Below are 18,113 nucleotides of genomic sequence, written 5' to 3'. Positions count from 1 at the left end.
TCTTCTCTTTTTCAATTTTTAAGGGGCACCAGCTCCTTCCATAAACAGCTTTTGTCCCCACACATCTTAAGATTTGCCATTGACAATGAAAGGGGAATTCAGGTCAAATGTCCGCTAATCTTGTCCCCACACGTATCAAGATTTAATGTGTAATGTTGACAATGAAATGGGAATTCAGGTCAAAATTCTGCAAAATTTGACAAATAAATTAAACATCAAAACATTAAACGCCATTGACATTGAAGGGAAAATTTACGTCATATGTAAATCAGCTAGCCAATCACAGGCAACAGGCATTCTGATTGGCCAGTATGAGATGATTCATTTCTGATGATAAGAGATGATAATTCTACTAAATATGTCGTAAATTAAACATCAATTCAAAACATTAAATGCCATTGACAATGAAAGGAGAAATCAGGTCAAATGTCCACTAAATCTTGTCCCACACGTCTCAAGATTTGACAATGAATGGAGAAATTAGGTCACAGGCAACAGGCATTCTGATTGGCCAGTATGAGATGATGCATGATGATGAGAGCGCCCCTCACTTCACACGGGTGTGATTTTTAATTTCAAGGACCCCCATTTTGATATGCATAGCCACAGCCCACAGACCCCATCAGCTTCCTTAAAAATCACACTTGCATGTGTGAAGTGAGGGCACAGTCATCATACATCATCATACATCATCTCATTCTGGTCAATCACAATTTGTGTCCTCACTTTTGTCTTCAATGTTTGTGTTTACACATCTAGCGTAGCTATAGCGCCCCTCAAAAATATTTTTTTTAATTGGTAAATGGTGCATTTATATAGCGCCTTTATCCAAGGCGCTTTATAGAGATTGTGCATTATACATTCACCCATTCACACACGCAATTAGGGGTCTTGCTCAAGGACACTTCGACACCAACTCTGGGGAGCCCGGGATCGAACTGGGAACCTTGCGGCTCCCATCCGGTCACTATACCCCCTGAGCCACTTAATTATTTTTGAGTGGTGCAACCACTCCAAGGAACAGCAATGTCAGTGTCCGCCTATGTGTTCACCTATGTGTCCGCCTATGTATGTGTTAATGAGCAAGAGTATGACTATTAGTACCAGTAGGGGCGCTGTTGTGCCAGAGAGAGAGATAGTGCTGTACTGTTGCCTGCTAATGAGAGAGAGAGAGGAGGGGGGAGAGAGAGGGAGTTGCACCACTCAGTTCACACGGGTGTGATTTTTTTATTTCAAGGACCCTCACATTTATATGCGCAAGGCCACAGACCCCCCCATTTGATTCATTTTGTTTCATCTCTGCTGTCCAAAATTAACGTTAAATGCCATTGACAATGAATGGCCAGTTTAGAGTGTTTGTGTAAACGCAAACAATCAAAACAGTGTGCGCGTGAGTACGCCAATTGTGATTGGCCGGAATGAGATGATGTATGATGATATTTATATATGATGTTAAGAGCATCAGACAGGTGTGATTTTTTTTTGAGTGTGCAACACTCCTACAACCAGCAATGTCTGTGTGGCCATGAGCACGAGTATATGACTATTAGTTCCAGTAGGGGCACTGTTTGCCAGAGAGAGAGAGAGAGAGAGAGAGAGAGAGAGAGAGAGAGAGATGAGAGAGAGGAGAAGAGAGAGAGAGAGAGAGAGAGAGAGAGAGAGAGAGAGAGAGAGAGAGAGAGAGAGAGAGAGAGAGAGAGAGAGAGAGAGAGAGAGAGAGAGAGAGAGAGAGAGAGAGAGAGAGAGAGAGAGAGAGAGAGAGAGAGAGAGAGAGAGAGAGAGAGAGAGAGAGAGAGAGAGAGAGAGAGAGAGAGAGAGAGAGAGAGAGAGAGAGAGAGAGAGAGAGAGAGAGAGAGAGAGAGAGAAAACAGCAACGATATGCAACACATTGGACCAGGAGGTGGAGGGACACTAACAGGAATGTAATAGAACTTGTTTTAAATGATTTAATGTAAGTATCCTTAATTATAATTCTATGACTAGCTCTTATTAAGGTACTATGATTAATAACACACACACACACACACACACACACACACACACACACACACACACACACACAGAGTGGCTGCTTCTATATTAGAGACTAAAACACGCTATAGCACAGAAAATAAAGAACAATAAAGTTGTTTATGTGGTTAAAAGTGTCTCGGACAGGGGATTTGTCGACAAAATAGAGCTTGTTTATTACATCTTGAAGAGCTAGTAGGAAGCACTCCTTTAACAACAGCACTCTTTGTCACACAACCTAGCCGAAAATAAACTGAAACTGACAACTGAATTTAACCTACGTCAACATTGGCAAGATCGCTGGTTCACTTATTAAGTCATGATAACTGTCCTGAGGGGGGAGGTCCACCACACTGGGAGAGAAACTTGCTTCTATTATTTTAAACCCAAAATCATTATTATTACCTAAAGATTTCAATCAAAATCTATGAATAACATTCTCACATTAGGATATCACAATCAAAGATGTAATTGACGGGGCGTAAAACCTCAGGAACGTTTGTTAACTTAAATCGCAAGACGCCATTAAATGAATACGTTTACTTTAAAAGAAATATCAATATTCGTTTTTTCAGTGGTTCATTCATTTTCGTTTACAGGCTACTGTTACTGCTACTATGTCTGATTGTTTATTATACGGATCCCCATTAGCTGTCGCATGCAAGAAATACACAATTTTTATATCTGTGTATTTCTTCTATAGAGTGGTGTTCATAGGACAAGACAAACATTTATGTTGAGTATTTTCAGCAGAAGTTGTATAGAAAATAACATGGTCATAGGACATAAACATTTGTTTGAGTATTTTCAGTTTGTAATCAGAAGTTGTATAACTTCTGATTACAAACTGAAAATACGCATTGATCTTTTTTTAATAAATGGGGTGGCATTTCTTCTACACAGAGATTCCACCTCAGTTTATTTAAAAAAAATCAATGAATTGAATTGAGTCAAAAAGGTACTTTTATTAAACAAGACTAGTTCTTGTATAAAATACGTAATCCATTCAATTCAATAGTACATACATTTTTCCAGTAAAATCTACAAGATATATCCAGTAAAATCTACAAGATATGTCCAGTAAAGTTTACTGGATCTACAAGATATGTCCAGTAAAATCTACAAGATATGTCCAGTAAAGTTTACTGGATCTACAAGATATGTCCAGTAAAATCTACAAGATATGTCCAGTAAAGTTTACTGGATCTACAAGATATGTCCAGTAAAATCTACAAAATATGTCCAGTAAAATCTACAAGATATGTCCAGTAAAAGCAAGTTGCACCATAAATACACCATTTAGCATTTATGGTGCATTTACTAGCCTGAAAGAACGCTCCCTGAATATACCAGCTGAATATAAATACAGCGCATGCACGCACGAACGCGCTCACACAGTCAAAGGGGAAAAGGTCCCAATGAGGAATGGATAGACATTGAAGTGGGAACATAGACTACTTTTGTCAAACAATACTTGATGAATAAGTTGCATGGTCTGGGTATGTAATTACGGAGACGTGATTTGATTTACAATGCACATCATAAAGGGTGTGACCTAAACGCTTCATTCAAAGGCTGAAAGGTTACTCTAAATTGGAATGCAACCAAAATAAATGTCTCTTAAGTTGTCAGGGGGAGTTAGGAACTGTTGGAAAGTTCAGACGGGTGTCTTCATCGTTGAAGAAACGCATAAATTAGTAGTACATGAACATGATGATGTTCTGTATAAGATATGCTTTTCTTTCAAATGATACGGAGCCTGCAAGTTAGTTCAGTCAGCATACACTCGAGACGTTAACACGCGTGTGCATTACTACAGTATGTGAGTGTATACAGTGTTCTGCAAATCCCATACGTCATACGCTGATGTGGCAATCAGCTGACCAATTGGGCGGGGTATTTAAGCTCACCTAAGTCTGTGTTCTTTCTGCGTTCCTTCTGCATTCCTGGTTCCTGGTTGTTGTTATGCGCTGTTTGCTCCCACCGCCACCCCAGCATCACCAGTGGGCTCTGCTTAGTTCTTATTGTATATCTATGTCCCTGCTCTTAATGGTTAATGATGGCTATATAATTGTGCTGAGCAGGGAGAAAAATATATCCACACTCACGTATTCACATTCTATAATAAAATATTGGTTTATTGGATTTGTGAGTTATCTGATTGAAATGCTTTAAAAAAAATCAACAACAGGAGATGCATTCACATCTGTGTGTAATCTTTCAAAATGCTAGGCCGCTCAGCATCGTATTTTCCGGTGACATCATCTGTGATGAAAAATAGTAGCCTACTGACATATTCCACGCTTCATATTCAATCAACAATTGGGGTTATCCTAGATAAAGTACTGTACCACATTATTAATGATGCTATGTATCACAAAACGAACAATATAAACGAAAAATATTTCATGGATTAATGAAGCTCAGCTCGGGTATGAATTATTCAGGGTAAATGTTATGGTGTCCGTATTTTAATGATTCACTTTTGTATTCAGGGTTGCGTTGGTGGGTGATTGTGGATGTATTCTGCACAGCAGTGCACACATGCAGGCAATAAAGTACAGTAATATGTCCTATATTGTCCTTGTAGAGTAAATCAAATTGTTGAGCAAAATGGGTTGCTCTTGATGTATTTAATTACATTTGGTCACCAAAAAATAAAACGTTTGTATTCAAGGTGTCAAAATGTTTAATTGTGACTCCAGAGACGAGGCAAAACTGGTGATGAGTATTATTCATCCTAATAGCTACACCATGTGAGCCTTATTCTAGTCTAAGAACATTATCTATTTAAAGCATTCATCCCGTGTGTGCGTGCGCGGGCGTGTATGTATGTATGTGTGCGTGCGCGTGCGACGTGCGTGTGTGAGTGTGTGGCGCTGTACAGCGTATCAGGCTAAGAACTTAATTCTCCACCCTGCAGTGTCCTTAGTATCTTTATTGCTTTCCATGTCTAGAATACACAAACATAATCTGCCTCTCTTCCAGCTGGTGCAATATCACATACTTATTAAATATGAGTAGGAGCTAAAGCGCTGCAGAGGCTCACATTTTGAAAAAGTGTCAAAACAACAAGCGTACTAAAGAAGTGTCATGTTCCCACAGAGCAGCAGACCAGATCCTGTTAGTTCTGCCATTTTATCTCTATAACAGCTTAAGTTTTACACCGTCGTACAGCTGTGTCGCTCACTGAAAATCTACAAGCTGAAAACATATCACGGTTCACGATTCTTGAGCTTGTAGATCCGCTAATTTCAGCAAGCAACATACTGGTCGTAACCAGAGTGTACAAATGAATCATCTCTCTCTCTCTCTCTCTCTCTGAATGAGTTTTTATAGTGTTTGTATTTATAGGTAGGTATACAATATGACAACAACAACAATTTGACAGGCATTGTAGTTAGAAAAAGTACAATGTTATTATATAATTACATACAACATGGATTATACGGCTGCATCCAGCTGGTCTCCAGAGACGTACTGTATCGAATCTTTTTTTTTTAAGGTCTGTACGAGACACGGTTTGTTCCTTGACCAAAGTCTGGAACAACAATGAATCTATCCTAAATCGTCTGGTTGCTTCATTTCCTGTTCTGAGCTGCCATTAAATCAACCAGCTGCCATTCCAACTGCAATCCATAACGTTTATGTCATCATACCATTACCCGGGATCCGAACCCGGGAGGCCAAACATCTAACCACCTTTTCAAGGGGGAGTGGTTAACCAGGCTAAGAGGAAATCCCTGCTTGGCACTTTTGACCTTCAGGCAATACTACTTCTCTACCAGTGGGTGTCCGACCTACCTGACAATGGGTTCTAAATTTCTCAATGGAGTTTTAAGCTATACCAAACCGTATACAGTAAAACACAGAGGTGCTGTATATGTCTTTTCTATATACTCGCCATCTGTTATACACGTCTGTCTTTAAATGCCCTGTTGATTGTACCTGATTCAGTGGAAACCGTTACAAGACCAACAGACCGCTCTGCCTCCATCGTATATATAGAGCCAACTATATGTACTGTGATGGTTCCAAGGGGATTCAGTTGTGTGTACAATACAGAGAGAGACAGGCACTAAAGCATTAAACATTTAGACTTTTTATGCCGCTCCGACGCAAGACATTTGCAGCCCAGTTGTCAAACCCAAATCTGATTATTCTGGTGTGAAAAGATCAATAATAGTGTGGCAAGAATATGTTTTCTGTCTTCTGTGTATTTCTCAGCGAAATGTGACGTCAAACATTTCACAGCACCATGCCTATATTCTGTACGTGATTAGGAGAGAAAAGAGTCTTCAACACTTTCTGATTCCTAGAGTGCCGCTCTACCTCCCGAGCCACTGCATGTCATTTGATAAACAGCTTGACAGTCCTCTCTTCTCACTCTCTCTCTTTTAAGATTGTTGTCTGTATCCTGCTTGACAATCTGCTTCAGCTTTGATGGATTCCTTCCTAGTTCACTTCCACTCCTCAGCAACCTGCTCTGCCCTCTCTGAAATACAGTAATCATTCATGTGTATTGATTTATATCCGTCTTCAAATGCCTAAACTACACCAAACGGTTGCAAGGAGTTAAAACCATCTCGACCCTTTGGTGTGGTTTAATTGGGCCATTGAATTCCATGTGTTGAATCACTAGGGTCAACATGGGTCAACATGCAACAAGACATACCACAGGATTAAGAGCGTCTGCTAAATGCCTAAATTGTAAATTGTAACGCTAAAACCGTCTTGACCCTTTGGTGTGGTTATGGCTTAAGACTGAATAACTAGACCTTACCATGCACTGTACTCTCTCAATCATACCAGCATGCACGCATGTGCGCACACAGACACACAGACACACACACACACACACACACACACACACACACAAATATATACTGAAGTGTGTATGTGAGTGCGTGCGCATACATGTAGGCCAATTTGTAAACAAGCGTATGCATATTGTGTATGCATGTTACATAATGTACCTCTACTGACATTTGTATGGGTAATTGGCTATGCACGCGCACGCTCGTGTGTCGGGGTACATCACGTGTATCTGTGTGTGTGTGTGTGTGTGTGTGTGTGTGTGTGTGTGTATTTATGGATCATGCACGCATCCCTTTACGTGTACCAGCATTCCTATGTAATCACCTAAAGATAGCAATCGTCCACAACTAAACAAACACATAATGACAGCATTCACTCAAGCCAGAGAAAGATGCTCAGATGAAGGGAGAACGAGAGGCTAGGGAACAGGCGATGTCTCTCCAGGCAATCAGAGCTTGTTGACAGTGGCCAATTCACACTAACATAAACAGTTATATAAGTGTCTAGTGCAGCTGCAGCTACAGTTATTGGCTTTGAGCAGAAACTTTAAAAGCTTTAAGTAGTTCAACGCTGGGGGGCGTGTTCTATCCTCCGCGTCATCAGTGCCCATACCTGAGGCAGGTTTGGCAAAAGGGCCTTTCTGTGTGGAGTTTGCATGTTCTCCCCGTGTCCCCTAGGGTAGGTATACCTTCACAAAGAAATGCAGTAATCCTGGTCTCTAAACTACCTCCCCCTGGGCTGGCCAGACGGGGCACCTAATGGAGGGGAAAGGAACTGGTCGGAATTACGTGTTCCTTCCACGTGCTCCCCTGTCAGCGCTCAGGATTATAGAGTGTGGATAGAGAGTGTGTTTCAAGGCCATTGGAAGCTTGGAGACATGTGGAACAGAACAGACCAACATCGTCATGGCAAACCCTCTTGCTGGGTCTGTAGCTCAATAAACAGCTGACCTGATCAGCATGCTGCTGCATATAAGCCAGGGGTCAATGTGAACACAGTCTGTGTCAAGGCTGACCTGTGATCACTGATCAGCATGCATGCATGCACAGACACTAGGGGTCAATGTGAACGCGGCCTGTGTCAAGGCTGACCTGTGATCAGCATGCATGCACAGATACTAGGGATCAATGTGAACGCGGCCTGTGTCAAGGCTGACGTGTGATCAGCATGCATGCACAGACAATATAGCAGTGGTTCCCAAACATTTTCATGTCAAGGACCCCCAAAATGATACTCATCAGCCTGCGGACCCCCTATTTGAAAATATATCCCAAGCGCCCCATAAGAGAAGATTTTTGCGGCTCTAGCAGTGATTTTCAACCATTTTCTATTTCAAGGGCCCCCCAGTTTGACCTGAATTATGCTACGGTCCCCTGTTTAATGGCATTTCTATATCCGGGACCCCCAATTTATATTGTAAAAGTGTACAAATTTGTACACTCTCAGAGTTACAGACCCATAAGGGTCCATTTGGTTCCTAATTATCATTTAGCTGGGGACCCCCTGCAACTCCCTCAAGGACCCCTGGGGGTCCCTGGACCCCACTTTGGGAACCACTGCACTATAGGTCAATGATTGTGAACGTAAGCTGCATCGGGGCTGACCTCTAAAGTAAAATTAGCAATACAAAATATTCTGTCCTGCATTCACATTTAAATTTATATGCCGTCAATTTGTAGTAATTTGTGAAGAAGCGCTCGGTCTAGTGTCCTGGAAGTGTACTTGTACTTCAAGGTGCCTCGCTAGCTCTGGAAGCGTTGGTTACCAAGGCAACCTACTGTACTTACTGTACTGCTGCGCTGAGGTCTCTGCATAGGTAGCACAGAATACACCTTTCTATTATTCATCACACCTAGGGCACCTCAATGAGGTAGGAGCGTGTGTGTGTTTGTGTGTGTGTTTGTGTGCGCTCACACCTGCCAACACTCCAAGGATTCTAGCAGGAGTCTGCAATGCACTCTGCATACTTCTAAGTTCTAACCCTATCTCAAGCTGTGCTCTCGATTTATAATTTATACATCCTGTTAATCTCCCGATTTCATAAGTCATGCATGGGCACATAATGCTTGCCTATGTGCACTACAGTGGTGGAAACGATACTCACATTTCTTTTTGAGTGGTGCAACCACTCCAAGGAACAGCAATGTCCGTGTTAACCTGTGTGTGTGTGTGTGTGTGTGTGTGTGTGTGTGTGTGTGTGTGTGTGAGGGGGGGCGGGTGTGCACCAACCTGGAGGTGTTCTCAAGGGTGCTGCGGACTTCACTCATCTGCTCCTTTCCAAAATACACCACTGTCAGATGAACACGTCCGTCCTGACGTACACACACTTCCCTGGAAACACAGCAAAATTGCTTTGAGAATAGCTTTTTAAATGTTTTTGCCCACAATAGGAACACCAGGTTGGAAGTGGTTTGAAAATCGGGACATTTGGTTGTATAATTGTCGATACCGAATCCCAATGTCATCAAATAATAATAATAATATCTGAGATTTATATAGCGCTTTTCTCAAATAACTCAAAGACGCTTTACATGTGTGGGGGCAAGGGGAGAGAACATGAAGTTGCCGATATTGGCCAGACCGACATATCGGTTGGACTCAAATAGAAAATGCCCTCAAAGGACACATCCAGACAAAGAGACAAGTAAGACCTAGTGGGACATTCCTACGTGCATTTTAATGGAGACATGTCAAATACACCACACACATGCTGATCATGCTACATCTGCCCTCCCTATGCATGCACAACACACAAACACAACATGCACGCACACACAAACACAACGCACACATGCGCATGCACACATGCATGCACGTCGTACAGTATGCGCAATGTACATGTGTACATTGTCCTGTTGCATCACACAAGGACTTGTGTGGGCCCACTATTGTATGTTCAAACATGTGCGTGGGTGACAGAAATATACAGCCAAACTCATGGCGGTTCTGTGTGCAAGTGGGTTGATTTTGTAATGAATACAAATGTGGAAAAACACATTTAAATGATTGTGCAGCATAGCATGGCTAATAACAGCTAAAAGACTCGCCAGTTCATTTTGGTTTCTGCTTTGAAAGGTTAGATATCACTTTGAAAGGAAAAGAGTCTGCATTATTAGAAGTAAATTGCTTTTCACTAGGGTGTGACATTATATCATCTTTCATCTTTTCAGTCTACAGAGCAGGAATATTAATGTGATATTCATCTGACGTAGACTATTAGTAGAAATGGGTGCTTCTTTAAGCCCTATGTAGGCCTACTTTGTAGTACTATGACGAATGGCAAAAATAGCAGATCTAGCAATCTCACAACGTGTCACGATATGACACGTTGTGGCCTGCTATTTTCACAACTATAGAAAATCTTCAACTACAGTATGAGGAAACATGCCCAAAATAGGGACACAAGGTGAAAAGTGGTTAACTATGAATGAGGGTAATGTGTTAGCTCAGCGACTTATCCTTATGAAGTGGGAATGCTAGCTATGCTGTACCGTACAGTATATCACACACTGCTGTTCTTCCCAGGGGGCATTTTAATGTGCAGCAGGCATATAACAAATCAGACTTCAAGGAGGATGTTTCTCTACTGATGGTGACAGACTGCTGAGCAATGAGGAAATAGTGGTATTAGCTGATTAGTTTGACTCTCTCATTTGTCTCTCTCCCCGCCCACCCATCTCTCACTCTCTCCCTTGCTCTAATTCTCCCTCTCTCTCTCTCCCTCTCCCTTCTCTCTGTCTATATAGGATACAGTATGTGCATGCACGCATGCGTGCTGTCAGTTTGTGTGATTGTAATATTAGGGATACAAGCTAACCACTGTCCAGCTCATCCAAGAAAGGACACTGATTAAACATGATTACTTTCCCCCCAAAAGCATCTATGATGTTTATTCTGTCCTTTCCCTTGTTTACCCAATTCCTTCTCTTAGTGTAAATGTCTGCCTTCCTGTCCGTGCCTCTGGCTTCAGACATCTCCCCAAACCATCCTACTGTTTCCAAAAAGGATTAAAGATTATGCACATCCATATAGCTGCTGGTGCAGGACAGAAAATCTACATGTGGTGTTGCCAGTGACCTCAGAAGACCACTTGTTGGTCATTAAACGTATTCGGAGCCGCAGCTGTTGTGCGGAATTCATTATTTTATTCAACCAACCAAGAGAGTTATGGTAAGTTGCCCCGGTCAATATGGCTTGCTTGCTCAGGACCCCTTTGACACATAGACTGGACCTTTCTGATTATTAGATGGCTTTATAGCAAATTAAAGCCGTTTATGAACTAGATATTTAAGTAAAAACTGTAACTAGTTGAGACTGACCTGAAGTTGTGCATGAACTGCTTGAACTTTTCTGTGCGCTTGGACAGCGGGACGATGATATTGATGAGGACATTGGATGTGTCCACTCTCTCATTCTTCACCTTCATCAGTGGACCAAAGGGACGGAAATAGACTAGGTGACGGAACTCTCTGCTGGACTCTCCTTTGAAGGTTAGCTCATACAGTGTCCCTTTGTCCTTCTCCGTACGGGCAATTCCTGTCCAATAAGACAGACAGATGTTAAATCCAGCGGTTGGAACAGTTTCGACAGTGGATACCATATGTAGTGTCTTGTACATTCTGTATACTGTAAACACCTCTGGTGCCTGAACATAGGATTACTGAAAGTAACTGCTCCACCATGAAAAACGGACATGGACAATTAGCCCTTCACTAAATCCCACCCCAAAAAGCGATTGTCCAATGCCAATCCAAATAGTTTAGCAACGGTTGCTATGCAGGTGAAGCTTTCTTTGCTGCTAACGTGCCTATTGGACAAGGATGGGATGGGGAGGGACTTAGTGAAGGGCTAATTGCTCCCCCATGATGAAACGATTGACTCGTAATCAAAGTGACGGTGAAGAATAATTACATCCCTGAACAAATCTGTGCCTGACAACACAGAACATAGATCTGAATATACTGCATGTTAGGCCGCTTGTACCATTAAATAAACAGTCTGTTCGATGCATCCTGTTTCTATGTGCAGCTAAGCTTGCACCTGTTACTGGCTGTCTTACTAGCCTGCCAGGGGACATTCATTGTTGACATCCTCTGATTGTTTCAAGAGGAAAAGATGACCAGCCTGACAGATGAAGGAGCGAGGATGACCAAGTTGTAGACTATTCATAACACAATATTAGTGAAGTTAAAACAGGGAAGTTAACTTTAAGCACTGATTTAAACGAGATTCATTATATTGACAGAAGTGTGCTTCAAACGGTGTGCATTTCTGATCATTTTAATTCAATTTCTCTAACGGCCATTTTTTCTGTATACCTAAAACAAAAAATGTGTGTAGTCTAGGCTGGGACGTCATTATGAATGGCTTTCGTGTATTATGCTCTAGTTAACAACAGTGGTTAGAGGTACAGCTTTACAACCACGTGGCAGCTGTTTTATGGAAGGGTGCTAGGTCAGTGTATGTAGGTCTCCTGAGAAAGGTATATGCACTGTACACACTATAGAAGGCTTGACACCCACACAATATACACAGAATCAGACAATAAAGGAATTCAGTGAGAATAAACAACCAACAGAAAAAAGAAAAAAAAAACTGAACCTTGAATTAATTTGTTGCATTATCAATGCAACAAGTGCAAATTAATTCAAAGCTCTTTCTTTCTAGTCAGTACAGGAACAGTTTTAAACAAGTGGACCAGAACACTTTAAATGTATTAGGTATACAATATATAGATAGATAGATGGATGCACCGGATAATGTATTAACGCCAACGTAACCTACATTGTCCTTTGTTACAAGGCACATTTAGAAAGATGCATTCAGTAGAGCACAAATCTCCACCAGGAGACATACCCTAATAACAGTGATGTATGCAGTGAAATGTCTACCTACAGTCATGACAGAGTAAGAGCAGCATGTGATTACCAGGTGTACACCATCTCTACTGTCTTCCTTCGTCTCCTTCGTCTCTCTCTGATGGCATGTGATAACAATGTTTTGGGGTTGGGCGCAATTATGAAATGGTACAGGCCGATGGGGGGGGGGGGGGGGGTTGCAACATCACAGTGCAACCAGAGTAGGTAAAATAAAAACAAATATTTTGGACACTGAACTGAAGTCATTGAAAATAATAGGTGATGTATTGTCATCATAAGGACAAATATGAAGTTACAATATTGTAGCCGAATATATCGCAAGTGTGCGCGACCCTCCCAGCTCCAATGTCAGTAAGGTCCTGCACGTAATTCTGAACAGATTCGTGCCATTCATGGTTGTGTTCAGTTCCCTCCCTGCGTAATGAATTCCTTATGACACTGGTTCTCAAAGTGGGGTGCGGGGACGCACAGGGGCCCTTGAGGGGGTTCCAGGGGGGCCCCAGCAAAATGAGGAACAGTTTAACCACTTAAGCACTATTTAAAATCTATATCACCCCACCCCCACCTACTAGCACTGCAACCATAACCATGCTGTTCTCAGAGACAGGTGTGACATGAGAGAAATGGTGTGTCGATGTATCGACACTTTCAGGTGGAAACCTTGTATCTCTTTATTATTTTTTTGTATAGCTCAATGTTCCAGTTACACTTATGTATCGCTTTTAGTTTTACAAATATAAGCCCTTAAGCCCTATCTCTAACTCTAACACACACTGTGTGTGTGTGTGTGTGTGTGTGTGTGTGTGTGTGTGTGTGTGTGTGTGTGCGTGTGCGTGTGCGTGTGCGTGTGCGTGTGCGTGTGCGTGTGCGTGTGCGTGTGTGTGTGTGTGTGTGTATTGTACATACATACGTGTATGCACATGCACATGCACATGTCAGAAAGACACAAAAGATCACAGGGAGGGAGAGAGAGAGAATGAAAGAGACTATAAAGAAATGCAATTATACATTTTGTCAGAGTTCAAGATCTTGGGACCTCGACGGGACTAGCATGAAAAGGAAGAATGCGATAAGGAGCAAGACGGAAAGAAAGAGGAATAGGATAGATGGAGCAAACAGAATAACAAAGAAGACAGTGCAGGATCGGGGACAGGAAGAGAGAAATTAAAATAATTTTGGTCAGAAGATTAGCTTCCTGTGTTGTTATGCTTCATCATTGAGAGGGGCGGGGCTTGGCTTACATGTAGTAATATACTGTATATTTGATCAGACTAGGCTAAACATCATCACTTTGTTTTACTGGTGCATTGCATTCAGCCCAATTTTGAGTGTTTGCTCCTAGCCTATCTGGTATGTGTCAGTGTCGCGTGCAGAGCCGAAACCCATTGTGAGCATCAAGAATCAAGTGCTTGTAGATCTGCTATATTCGGCACGCGACACTGAGACGCAACAGATTATAGGCTTAACCTTTTGTGTAGCTGGTGGTAGGCTACTAGCTAGGCTACTTTGTGTGCTTCCATTGTTCTAGTCTCATCTTGCAATGCTATTTTGTACTGTAGAAGACTATGGGCTGGCGATTGTGGAGTTTAAAAGCACCAGTAATCCATGCCAAATGAGTTTGGTAGGGCGCGCGGCGCGCCTCAATGGAGATGTCCAGGCACGGAGTCAGGCTGCCTCATCTCTCCTTATTCTCCTATTGCATCTCTTTGTAATTTTCCTATAATCAGCATAAGTGAGTGCCCGCCACTTCCTTGTGTCCATTGTGTTTATATAATTGTATAGTCAAAGAAGTTATTTGTGCCAGGCATTGTGCGGCTTGCGCGATTCCATTTGCTCGTTCAGTTCATCACCAGCGCAGCAAATGGGTTTTAATCCGATTTACAGAACTTTCCTTTTCGCTTCATACAGTTCCGTAGAGACGGCCTACACGCACGTTCTATATACCAATTGAAAGCCCCAATTTCGTAGTTTACATAGAACTTTGACATTTTTTAAATGAGCAATGAAAAGAGTGTTCTTGGCTCTGTGCGGGAGACTCACTCACTCCGAGACTCACTTGCAGCACAATTGAGTCTTCAAGGCAGCAACATCACTCTTCCATGGACTATAGACCGTAAAGGCTCATTCATAGTCTGGATTTTCGGTGGTGAGGTGACCACCGAACTACAACATGACGTCACGAGCCGCCACCAGACTATGAATGAGCCTTCAGGCTATGAAGCAATATAGAACTGGGCATAACGGGCAACGGATATGTGATCTCTTAAAGGCAATGGCACGTGGACCGGTGATTGAACGCCCAAACCACACCTATGCATAATATAACGGGTAACGGAGGTATTTTAGGGATTTAGACAGGTAACCAAAATACCAACTTTAGAGGGGGAACACCCCTTCCCCACTGCTAAATCCCCAAACAGTGTATTTAGAAAGATCGAACGAACATGGAGCCCTATAAGTATACAGAAAGTAGCAAGGCTATACATTATAAACCTCTACATTGTGCTATAATAGTTTAGGTAGAAGGTTGAAAGAAATGTCACTTAAACCTCAATCCTTTGTTTCACTTTCAAAACAACTTTTGGCCATTTTATCATCTACTCAGGCTTATATGTGAACACCACAGGCAGAGTTTAAGTTGCTTCAGTTGATTCAGTATTTAGATATTTGATATTCATTTTAACTGCCCCGCCCCCTTCCTATACAAACCCATTGTAACTTCAAACTCCATTATAACATTAAAATGAGTTTGAAGCTACAATGGGTTTGTATAGTCTCTCTAGGGAGGGGGCAGCTAGGGCAGCTAGAATTAATATCAAATATGTAAATACTGAATCAAGCAACTTGAAAACTGTCTGTGGTGTTCACATAAGCCTGAGTAGATGATAAAATGACCAAAAGTTAGTTTGAAAGTGAAATATACCTTTTAAGTAATGTAAAAATACAAGCTGATGATGGGAGATGCCATTTCCTTTTAAGCAGAATATACTATTATGGAAAGAGTCTCTCTCTCTCTCTCTCTCTCTCTCTCTCTCTCTCTCTCTCTCTCTCTCTCTCTCTCTCTCTCTCTCTCACACACACACACTTAGTTACTTCTCCTGTAAACAAGGAGCAGCTGTGTTCATGTCCTACGGCTGTGATCATGTGAGTACATTACTGTCTGCAGGATATCCTGACTTCAGGAGTCTCTCTCACTCTCATAAAACATTTACACACTAAAACCCTCAGTGTTCATTTCACTCTTGAGTCTCCAGGACCCCCAATCTGTCATGATTCGTGGTCTCTGCCCCTACCCTGTGTGTCCACCTTCCCTGTCATTTATGCCCATTCCTGTTTTGACTGACCTTGCCCATTCTGTCCCTTGAGCTCTTCACTCTCTCCTCTGTTATGATTGAGAGACTGGTTCCAACTGGGGTTCCCAGCAGTGACTTTGGGTACTGTATGTTCTAGTTGCCTTTTTGTTGGTCTATGTTCCTGAGAGTTTGTTCCTTAGTTTCAGTGAGAACCTTAGTTGCTGATTAATTGCCCTGTGAGGTGCACCTCTGTAGGTTTGGTTGGTTCAACTGAAATTCTTGGTTTCTTGTGTGTATCTATCTGAGAGAGTATACATGGACACTAATATTTGGTTTCCATTTGTACACTCAAGAGATTCAGCCTTGTAAACCCTTACTTATCAAACATTAAGCTGGGGAACCCCCACCCCTGGAGGTCCCCATACCCCACGTTGACAACCAGTGGTTTAAACATGTGGTTACTGTGTGTTGACGTATCCTCACCTTCTATGAAGTCAGATGGGGTGTAGACCTTGCCCGTCTTGCCCTCTTTCCCCAGACTCTCCACCTGAGCCGGCGGTAGTATATTGAGGCTATGGAGGGCTGTCTCCAGGACATCCCCCAGCTCGTCTCTTCTGTCCTTCCTGACGGGCTTCTCCTCCGGGTGACGGGTTAGCCCCATTTCCAGCTGGTACACCCTCTGCAGCGTGAAGCTCTCGAAGGGGACCACTGCATACTCACTGGGAAGGCGGGTGCCAGCGTTCACCTCGGCCTTCAACAGCTGGCTCCTCAAGAACTCCTGGAGGTCGGCCTGCTGGCTCTTGGCCCCTTGTGCCTCCCCCAAACCCCCCCCACCACCCCGAGCCACGGCCAGCACCCCTCCTTGTCCCTCCACGGGACCCCCAGGTCCGACTGCCGCCCTCTCCAGGGTCTCCTGTACTCCTTTGAGTTGCTGGCTCCTCTCCTGCAGAGCCTCCTTCAGCTGCGCAATCTGTTTCTTCAAGGAGGCGATGTGGAGGCGGTGCTGCTCCTCGCGCTCCTGGAGAAGGGCTTGGTAGGACTGGGCTCCTCCTGGGGGGCCTCCACTCTGGACTGCTCCGGTTCCTCCTGCTCCTCCTCCTCCTGCCGCGGGCCCCACCCCAGCCCCGGGCCCTGTACCCCCCAGAGTGAGATGGTTGGGTCCGGCGTGGGGCAGAGCATGGCTCAGTGGCGGCTGGTCAGAGTGTGGGGGACTGCAGGTCATCACGTAGAGGAGAGACAGCGAGCAGCAGACCAGGACGAGTACCCCTCCCACACGGGACGCCCAGGAGAGGAGCCCACGGCGCAACATCACAACGCACTTAATGCAACCCTTCCGATTTAAACAGCCATGCACCCAGATGGAACAGGACACGACGACGCACACACAAACACATGAGCCTACGTGCGCGGGTACGCACGCATGCAGAAATGGTATAGAGTATATTATAACCTTACACACTACGATAACACTTGCATGTGTCACTTATTATCTTTAAGCTGCCAGCGAGGCACCGAGGGTGGGCAGAGTAGTTAAGATATCAGTGTTCGGTCATTGTATCAGAATTAGGTCATTGCTTTTCCATTGACATTGACAGCTAGACATTTCGTTGTATCACTGCTATAATATATTTATCCACGTCGAACGGCAAAAAGTGTAAAACACTTTGCGTTCCCTCCCGTTCCATTCAGCTCCACAGGCCAGACCGTGGATCTATCAGTCATCTGCGACTCATATGTACAAATGATGTCATAGTCTCTCAGTTGGTCCAGAATAATATCCTTTTCCTGTCTGCGTAACAGTCAACAGCTCTGAGATACTGTCTAAGAATGTGGCCAGGATATTGAATGGTGTGTTGTCCCCCTGTCTCATGGAATGCAGAATGCTCCGCTGGTCTTGTGTGAAGGCTTGATGTCACATCCAGCAGGCTGGATGTGCAGGGCATGAGGAAACGGATCCTCTGTGGTCACTGGCGGTTTCGTCATGGGCTGCACAATCCCCCTGAGAGCTCTGAGGGCTGAGACAGACAGACAGACAGACAGAGAGGGAGGGACATTTTTATAACTTGATGATTCTTAACATCTTGCACCATCATCACATACTTATGTTGTATTG

At 43.2% G+C, this 18,113-nt stretch overlaps 1 protein-coding gene across 1 annotated transcript in view; it reads right to left on the bottom strand.

Annotated features, from left to right (window-relative positions):
* The window catches only part of csgalnact1a (chondroitin sulfate N-acetylgalactosaminyltransferase 1a), a 41,927-nt gene that overhangs the window by 10,337 nt on the left and 13,477 nt on the right, over positions 1-18,113 (bottom strand). The window contains exons 2-4 of the mRNA XM_083794232.1: positions 16,484-18,015; positions 11,148-11,364; positions 9,058-9,159 (exon numbers count right to left, since the gene is read on the bottom strand). Coding sequence (XP_083650358.1) covers positions 9,058-9,159; positions 11,148-11,364; positions 16,484-17,309 — 1,145 coding nt within the window. The 5' untranslated portion in view covers positions 17,310-18,015. The remainder of the gene's footprint in view (positions 1-9,057; positions 9,160-11,147; positions 11,365-16,483; positions 18,016-18,113) is intronic.

The sequence above is a fragment of the Protomyctophum parallelum genome (assembly GCF_964188405.1).
Source record: "Protomyctophum parallelum genome assembly, chromosome: 21".
NCBI lineage: Eukaryota > Metazoa > Chordata > Actinopteri > Myctophiformes > Myctophidae > Protomyctophum > Protomyctophum parallelum.
The sequence above is the reverse complement of the archived record's forward strand: the minus strand, read 5'-3'. Positions and strand labels throughout refer to the sequence as shown.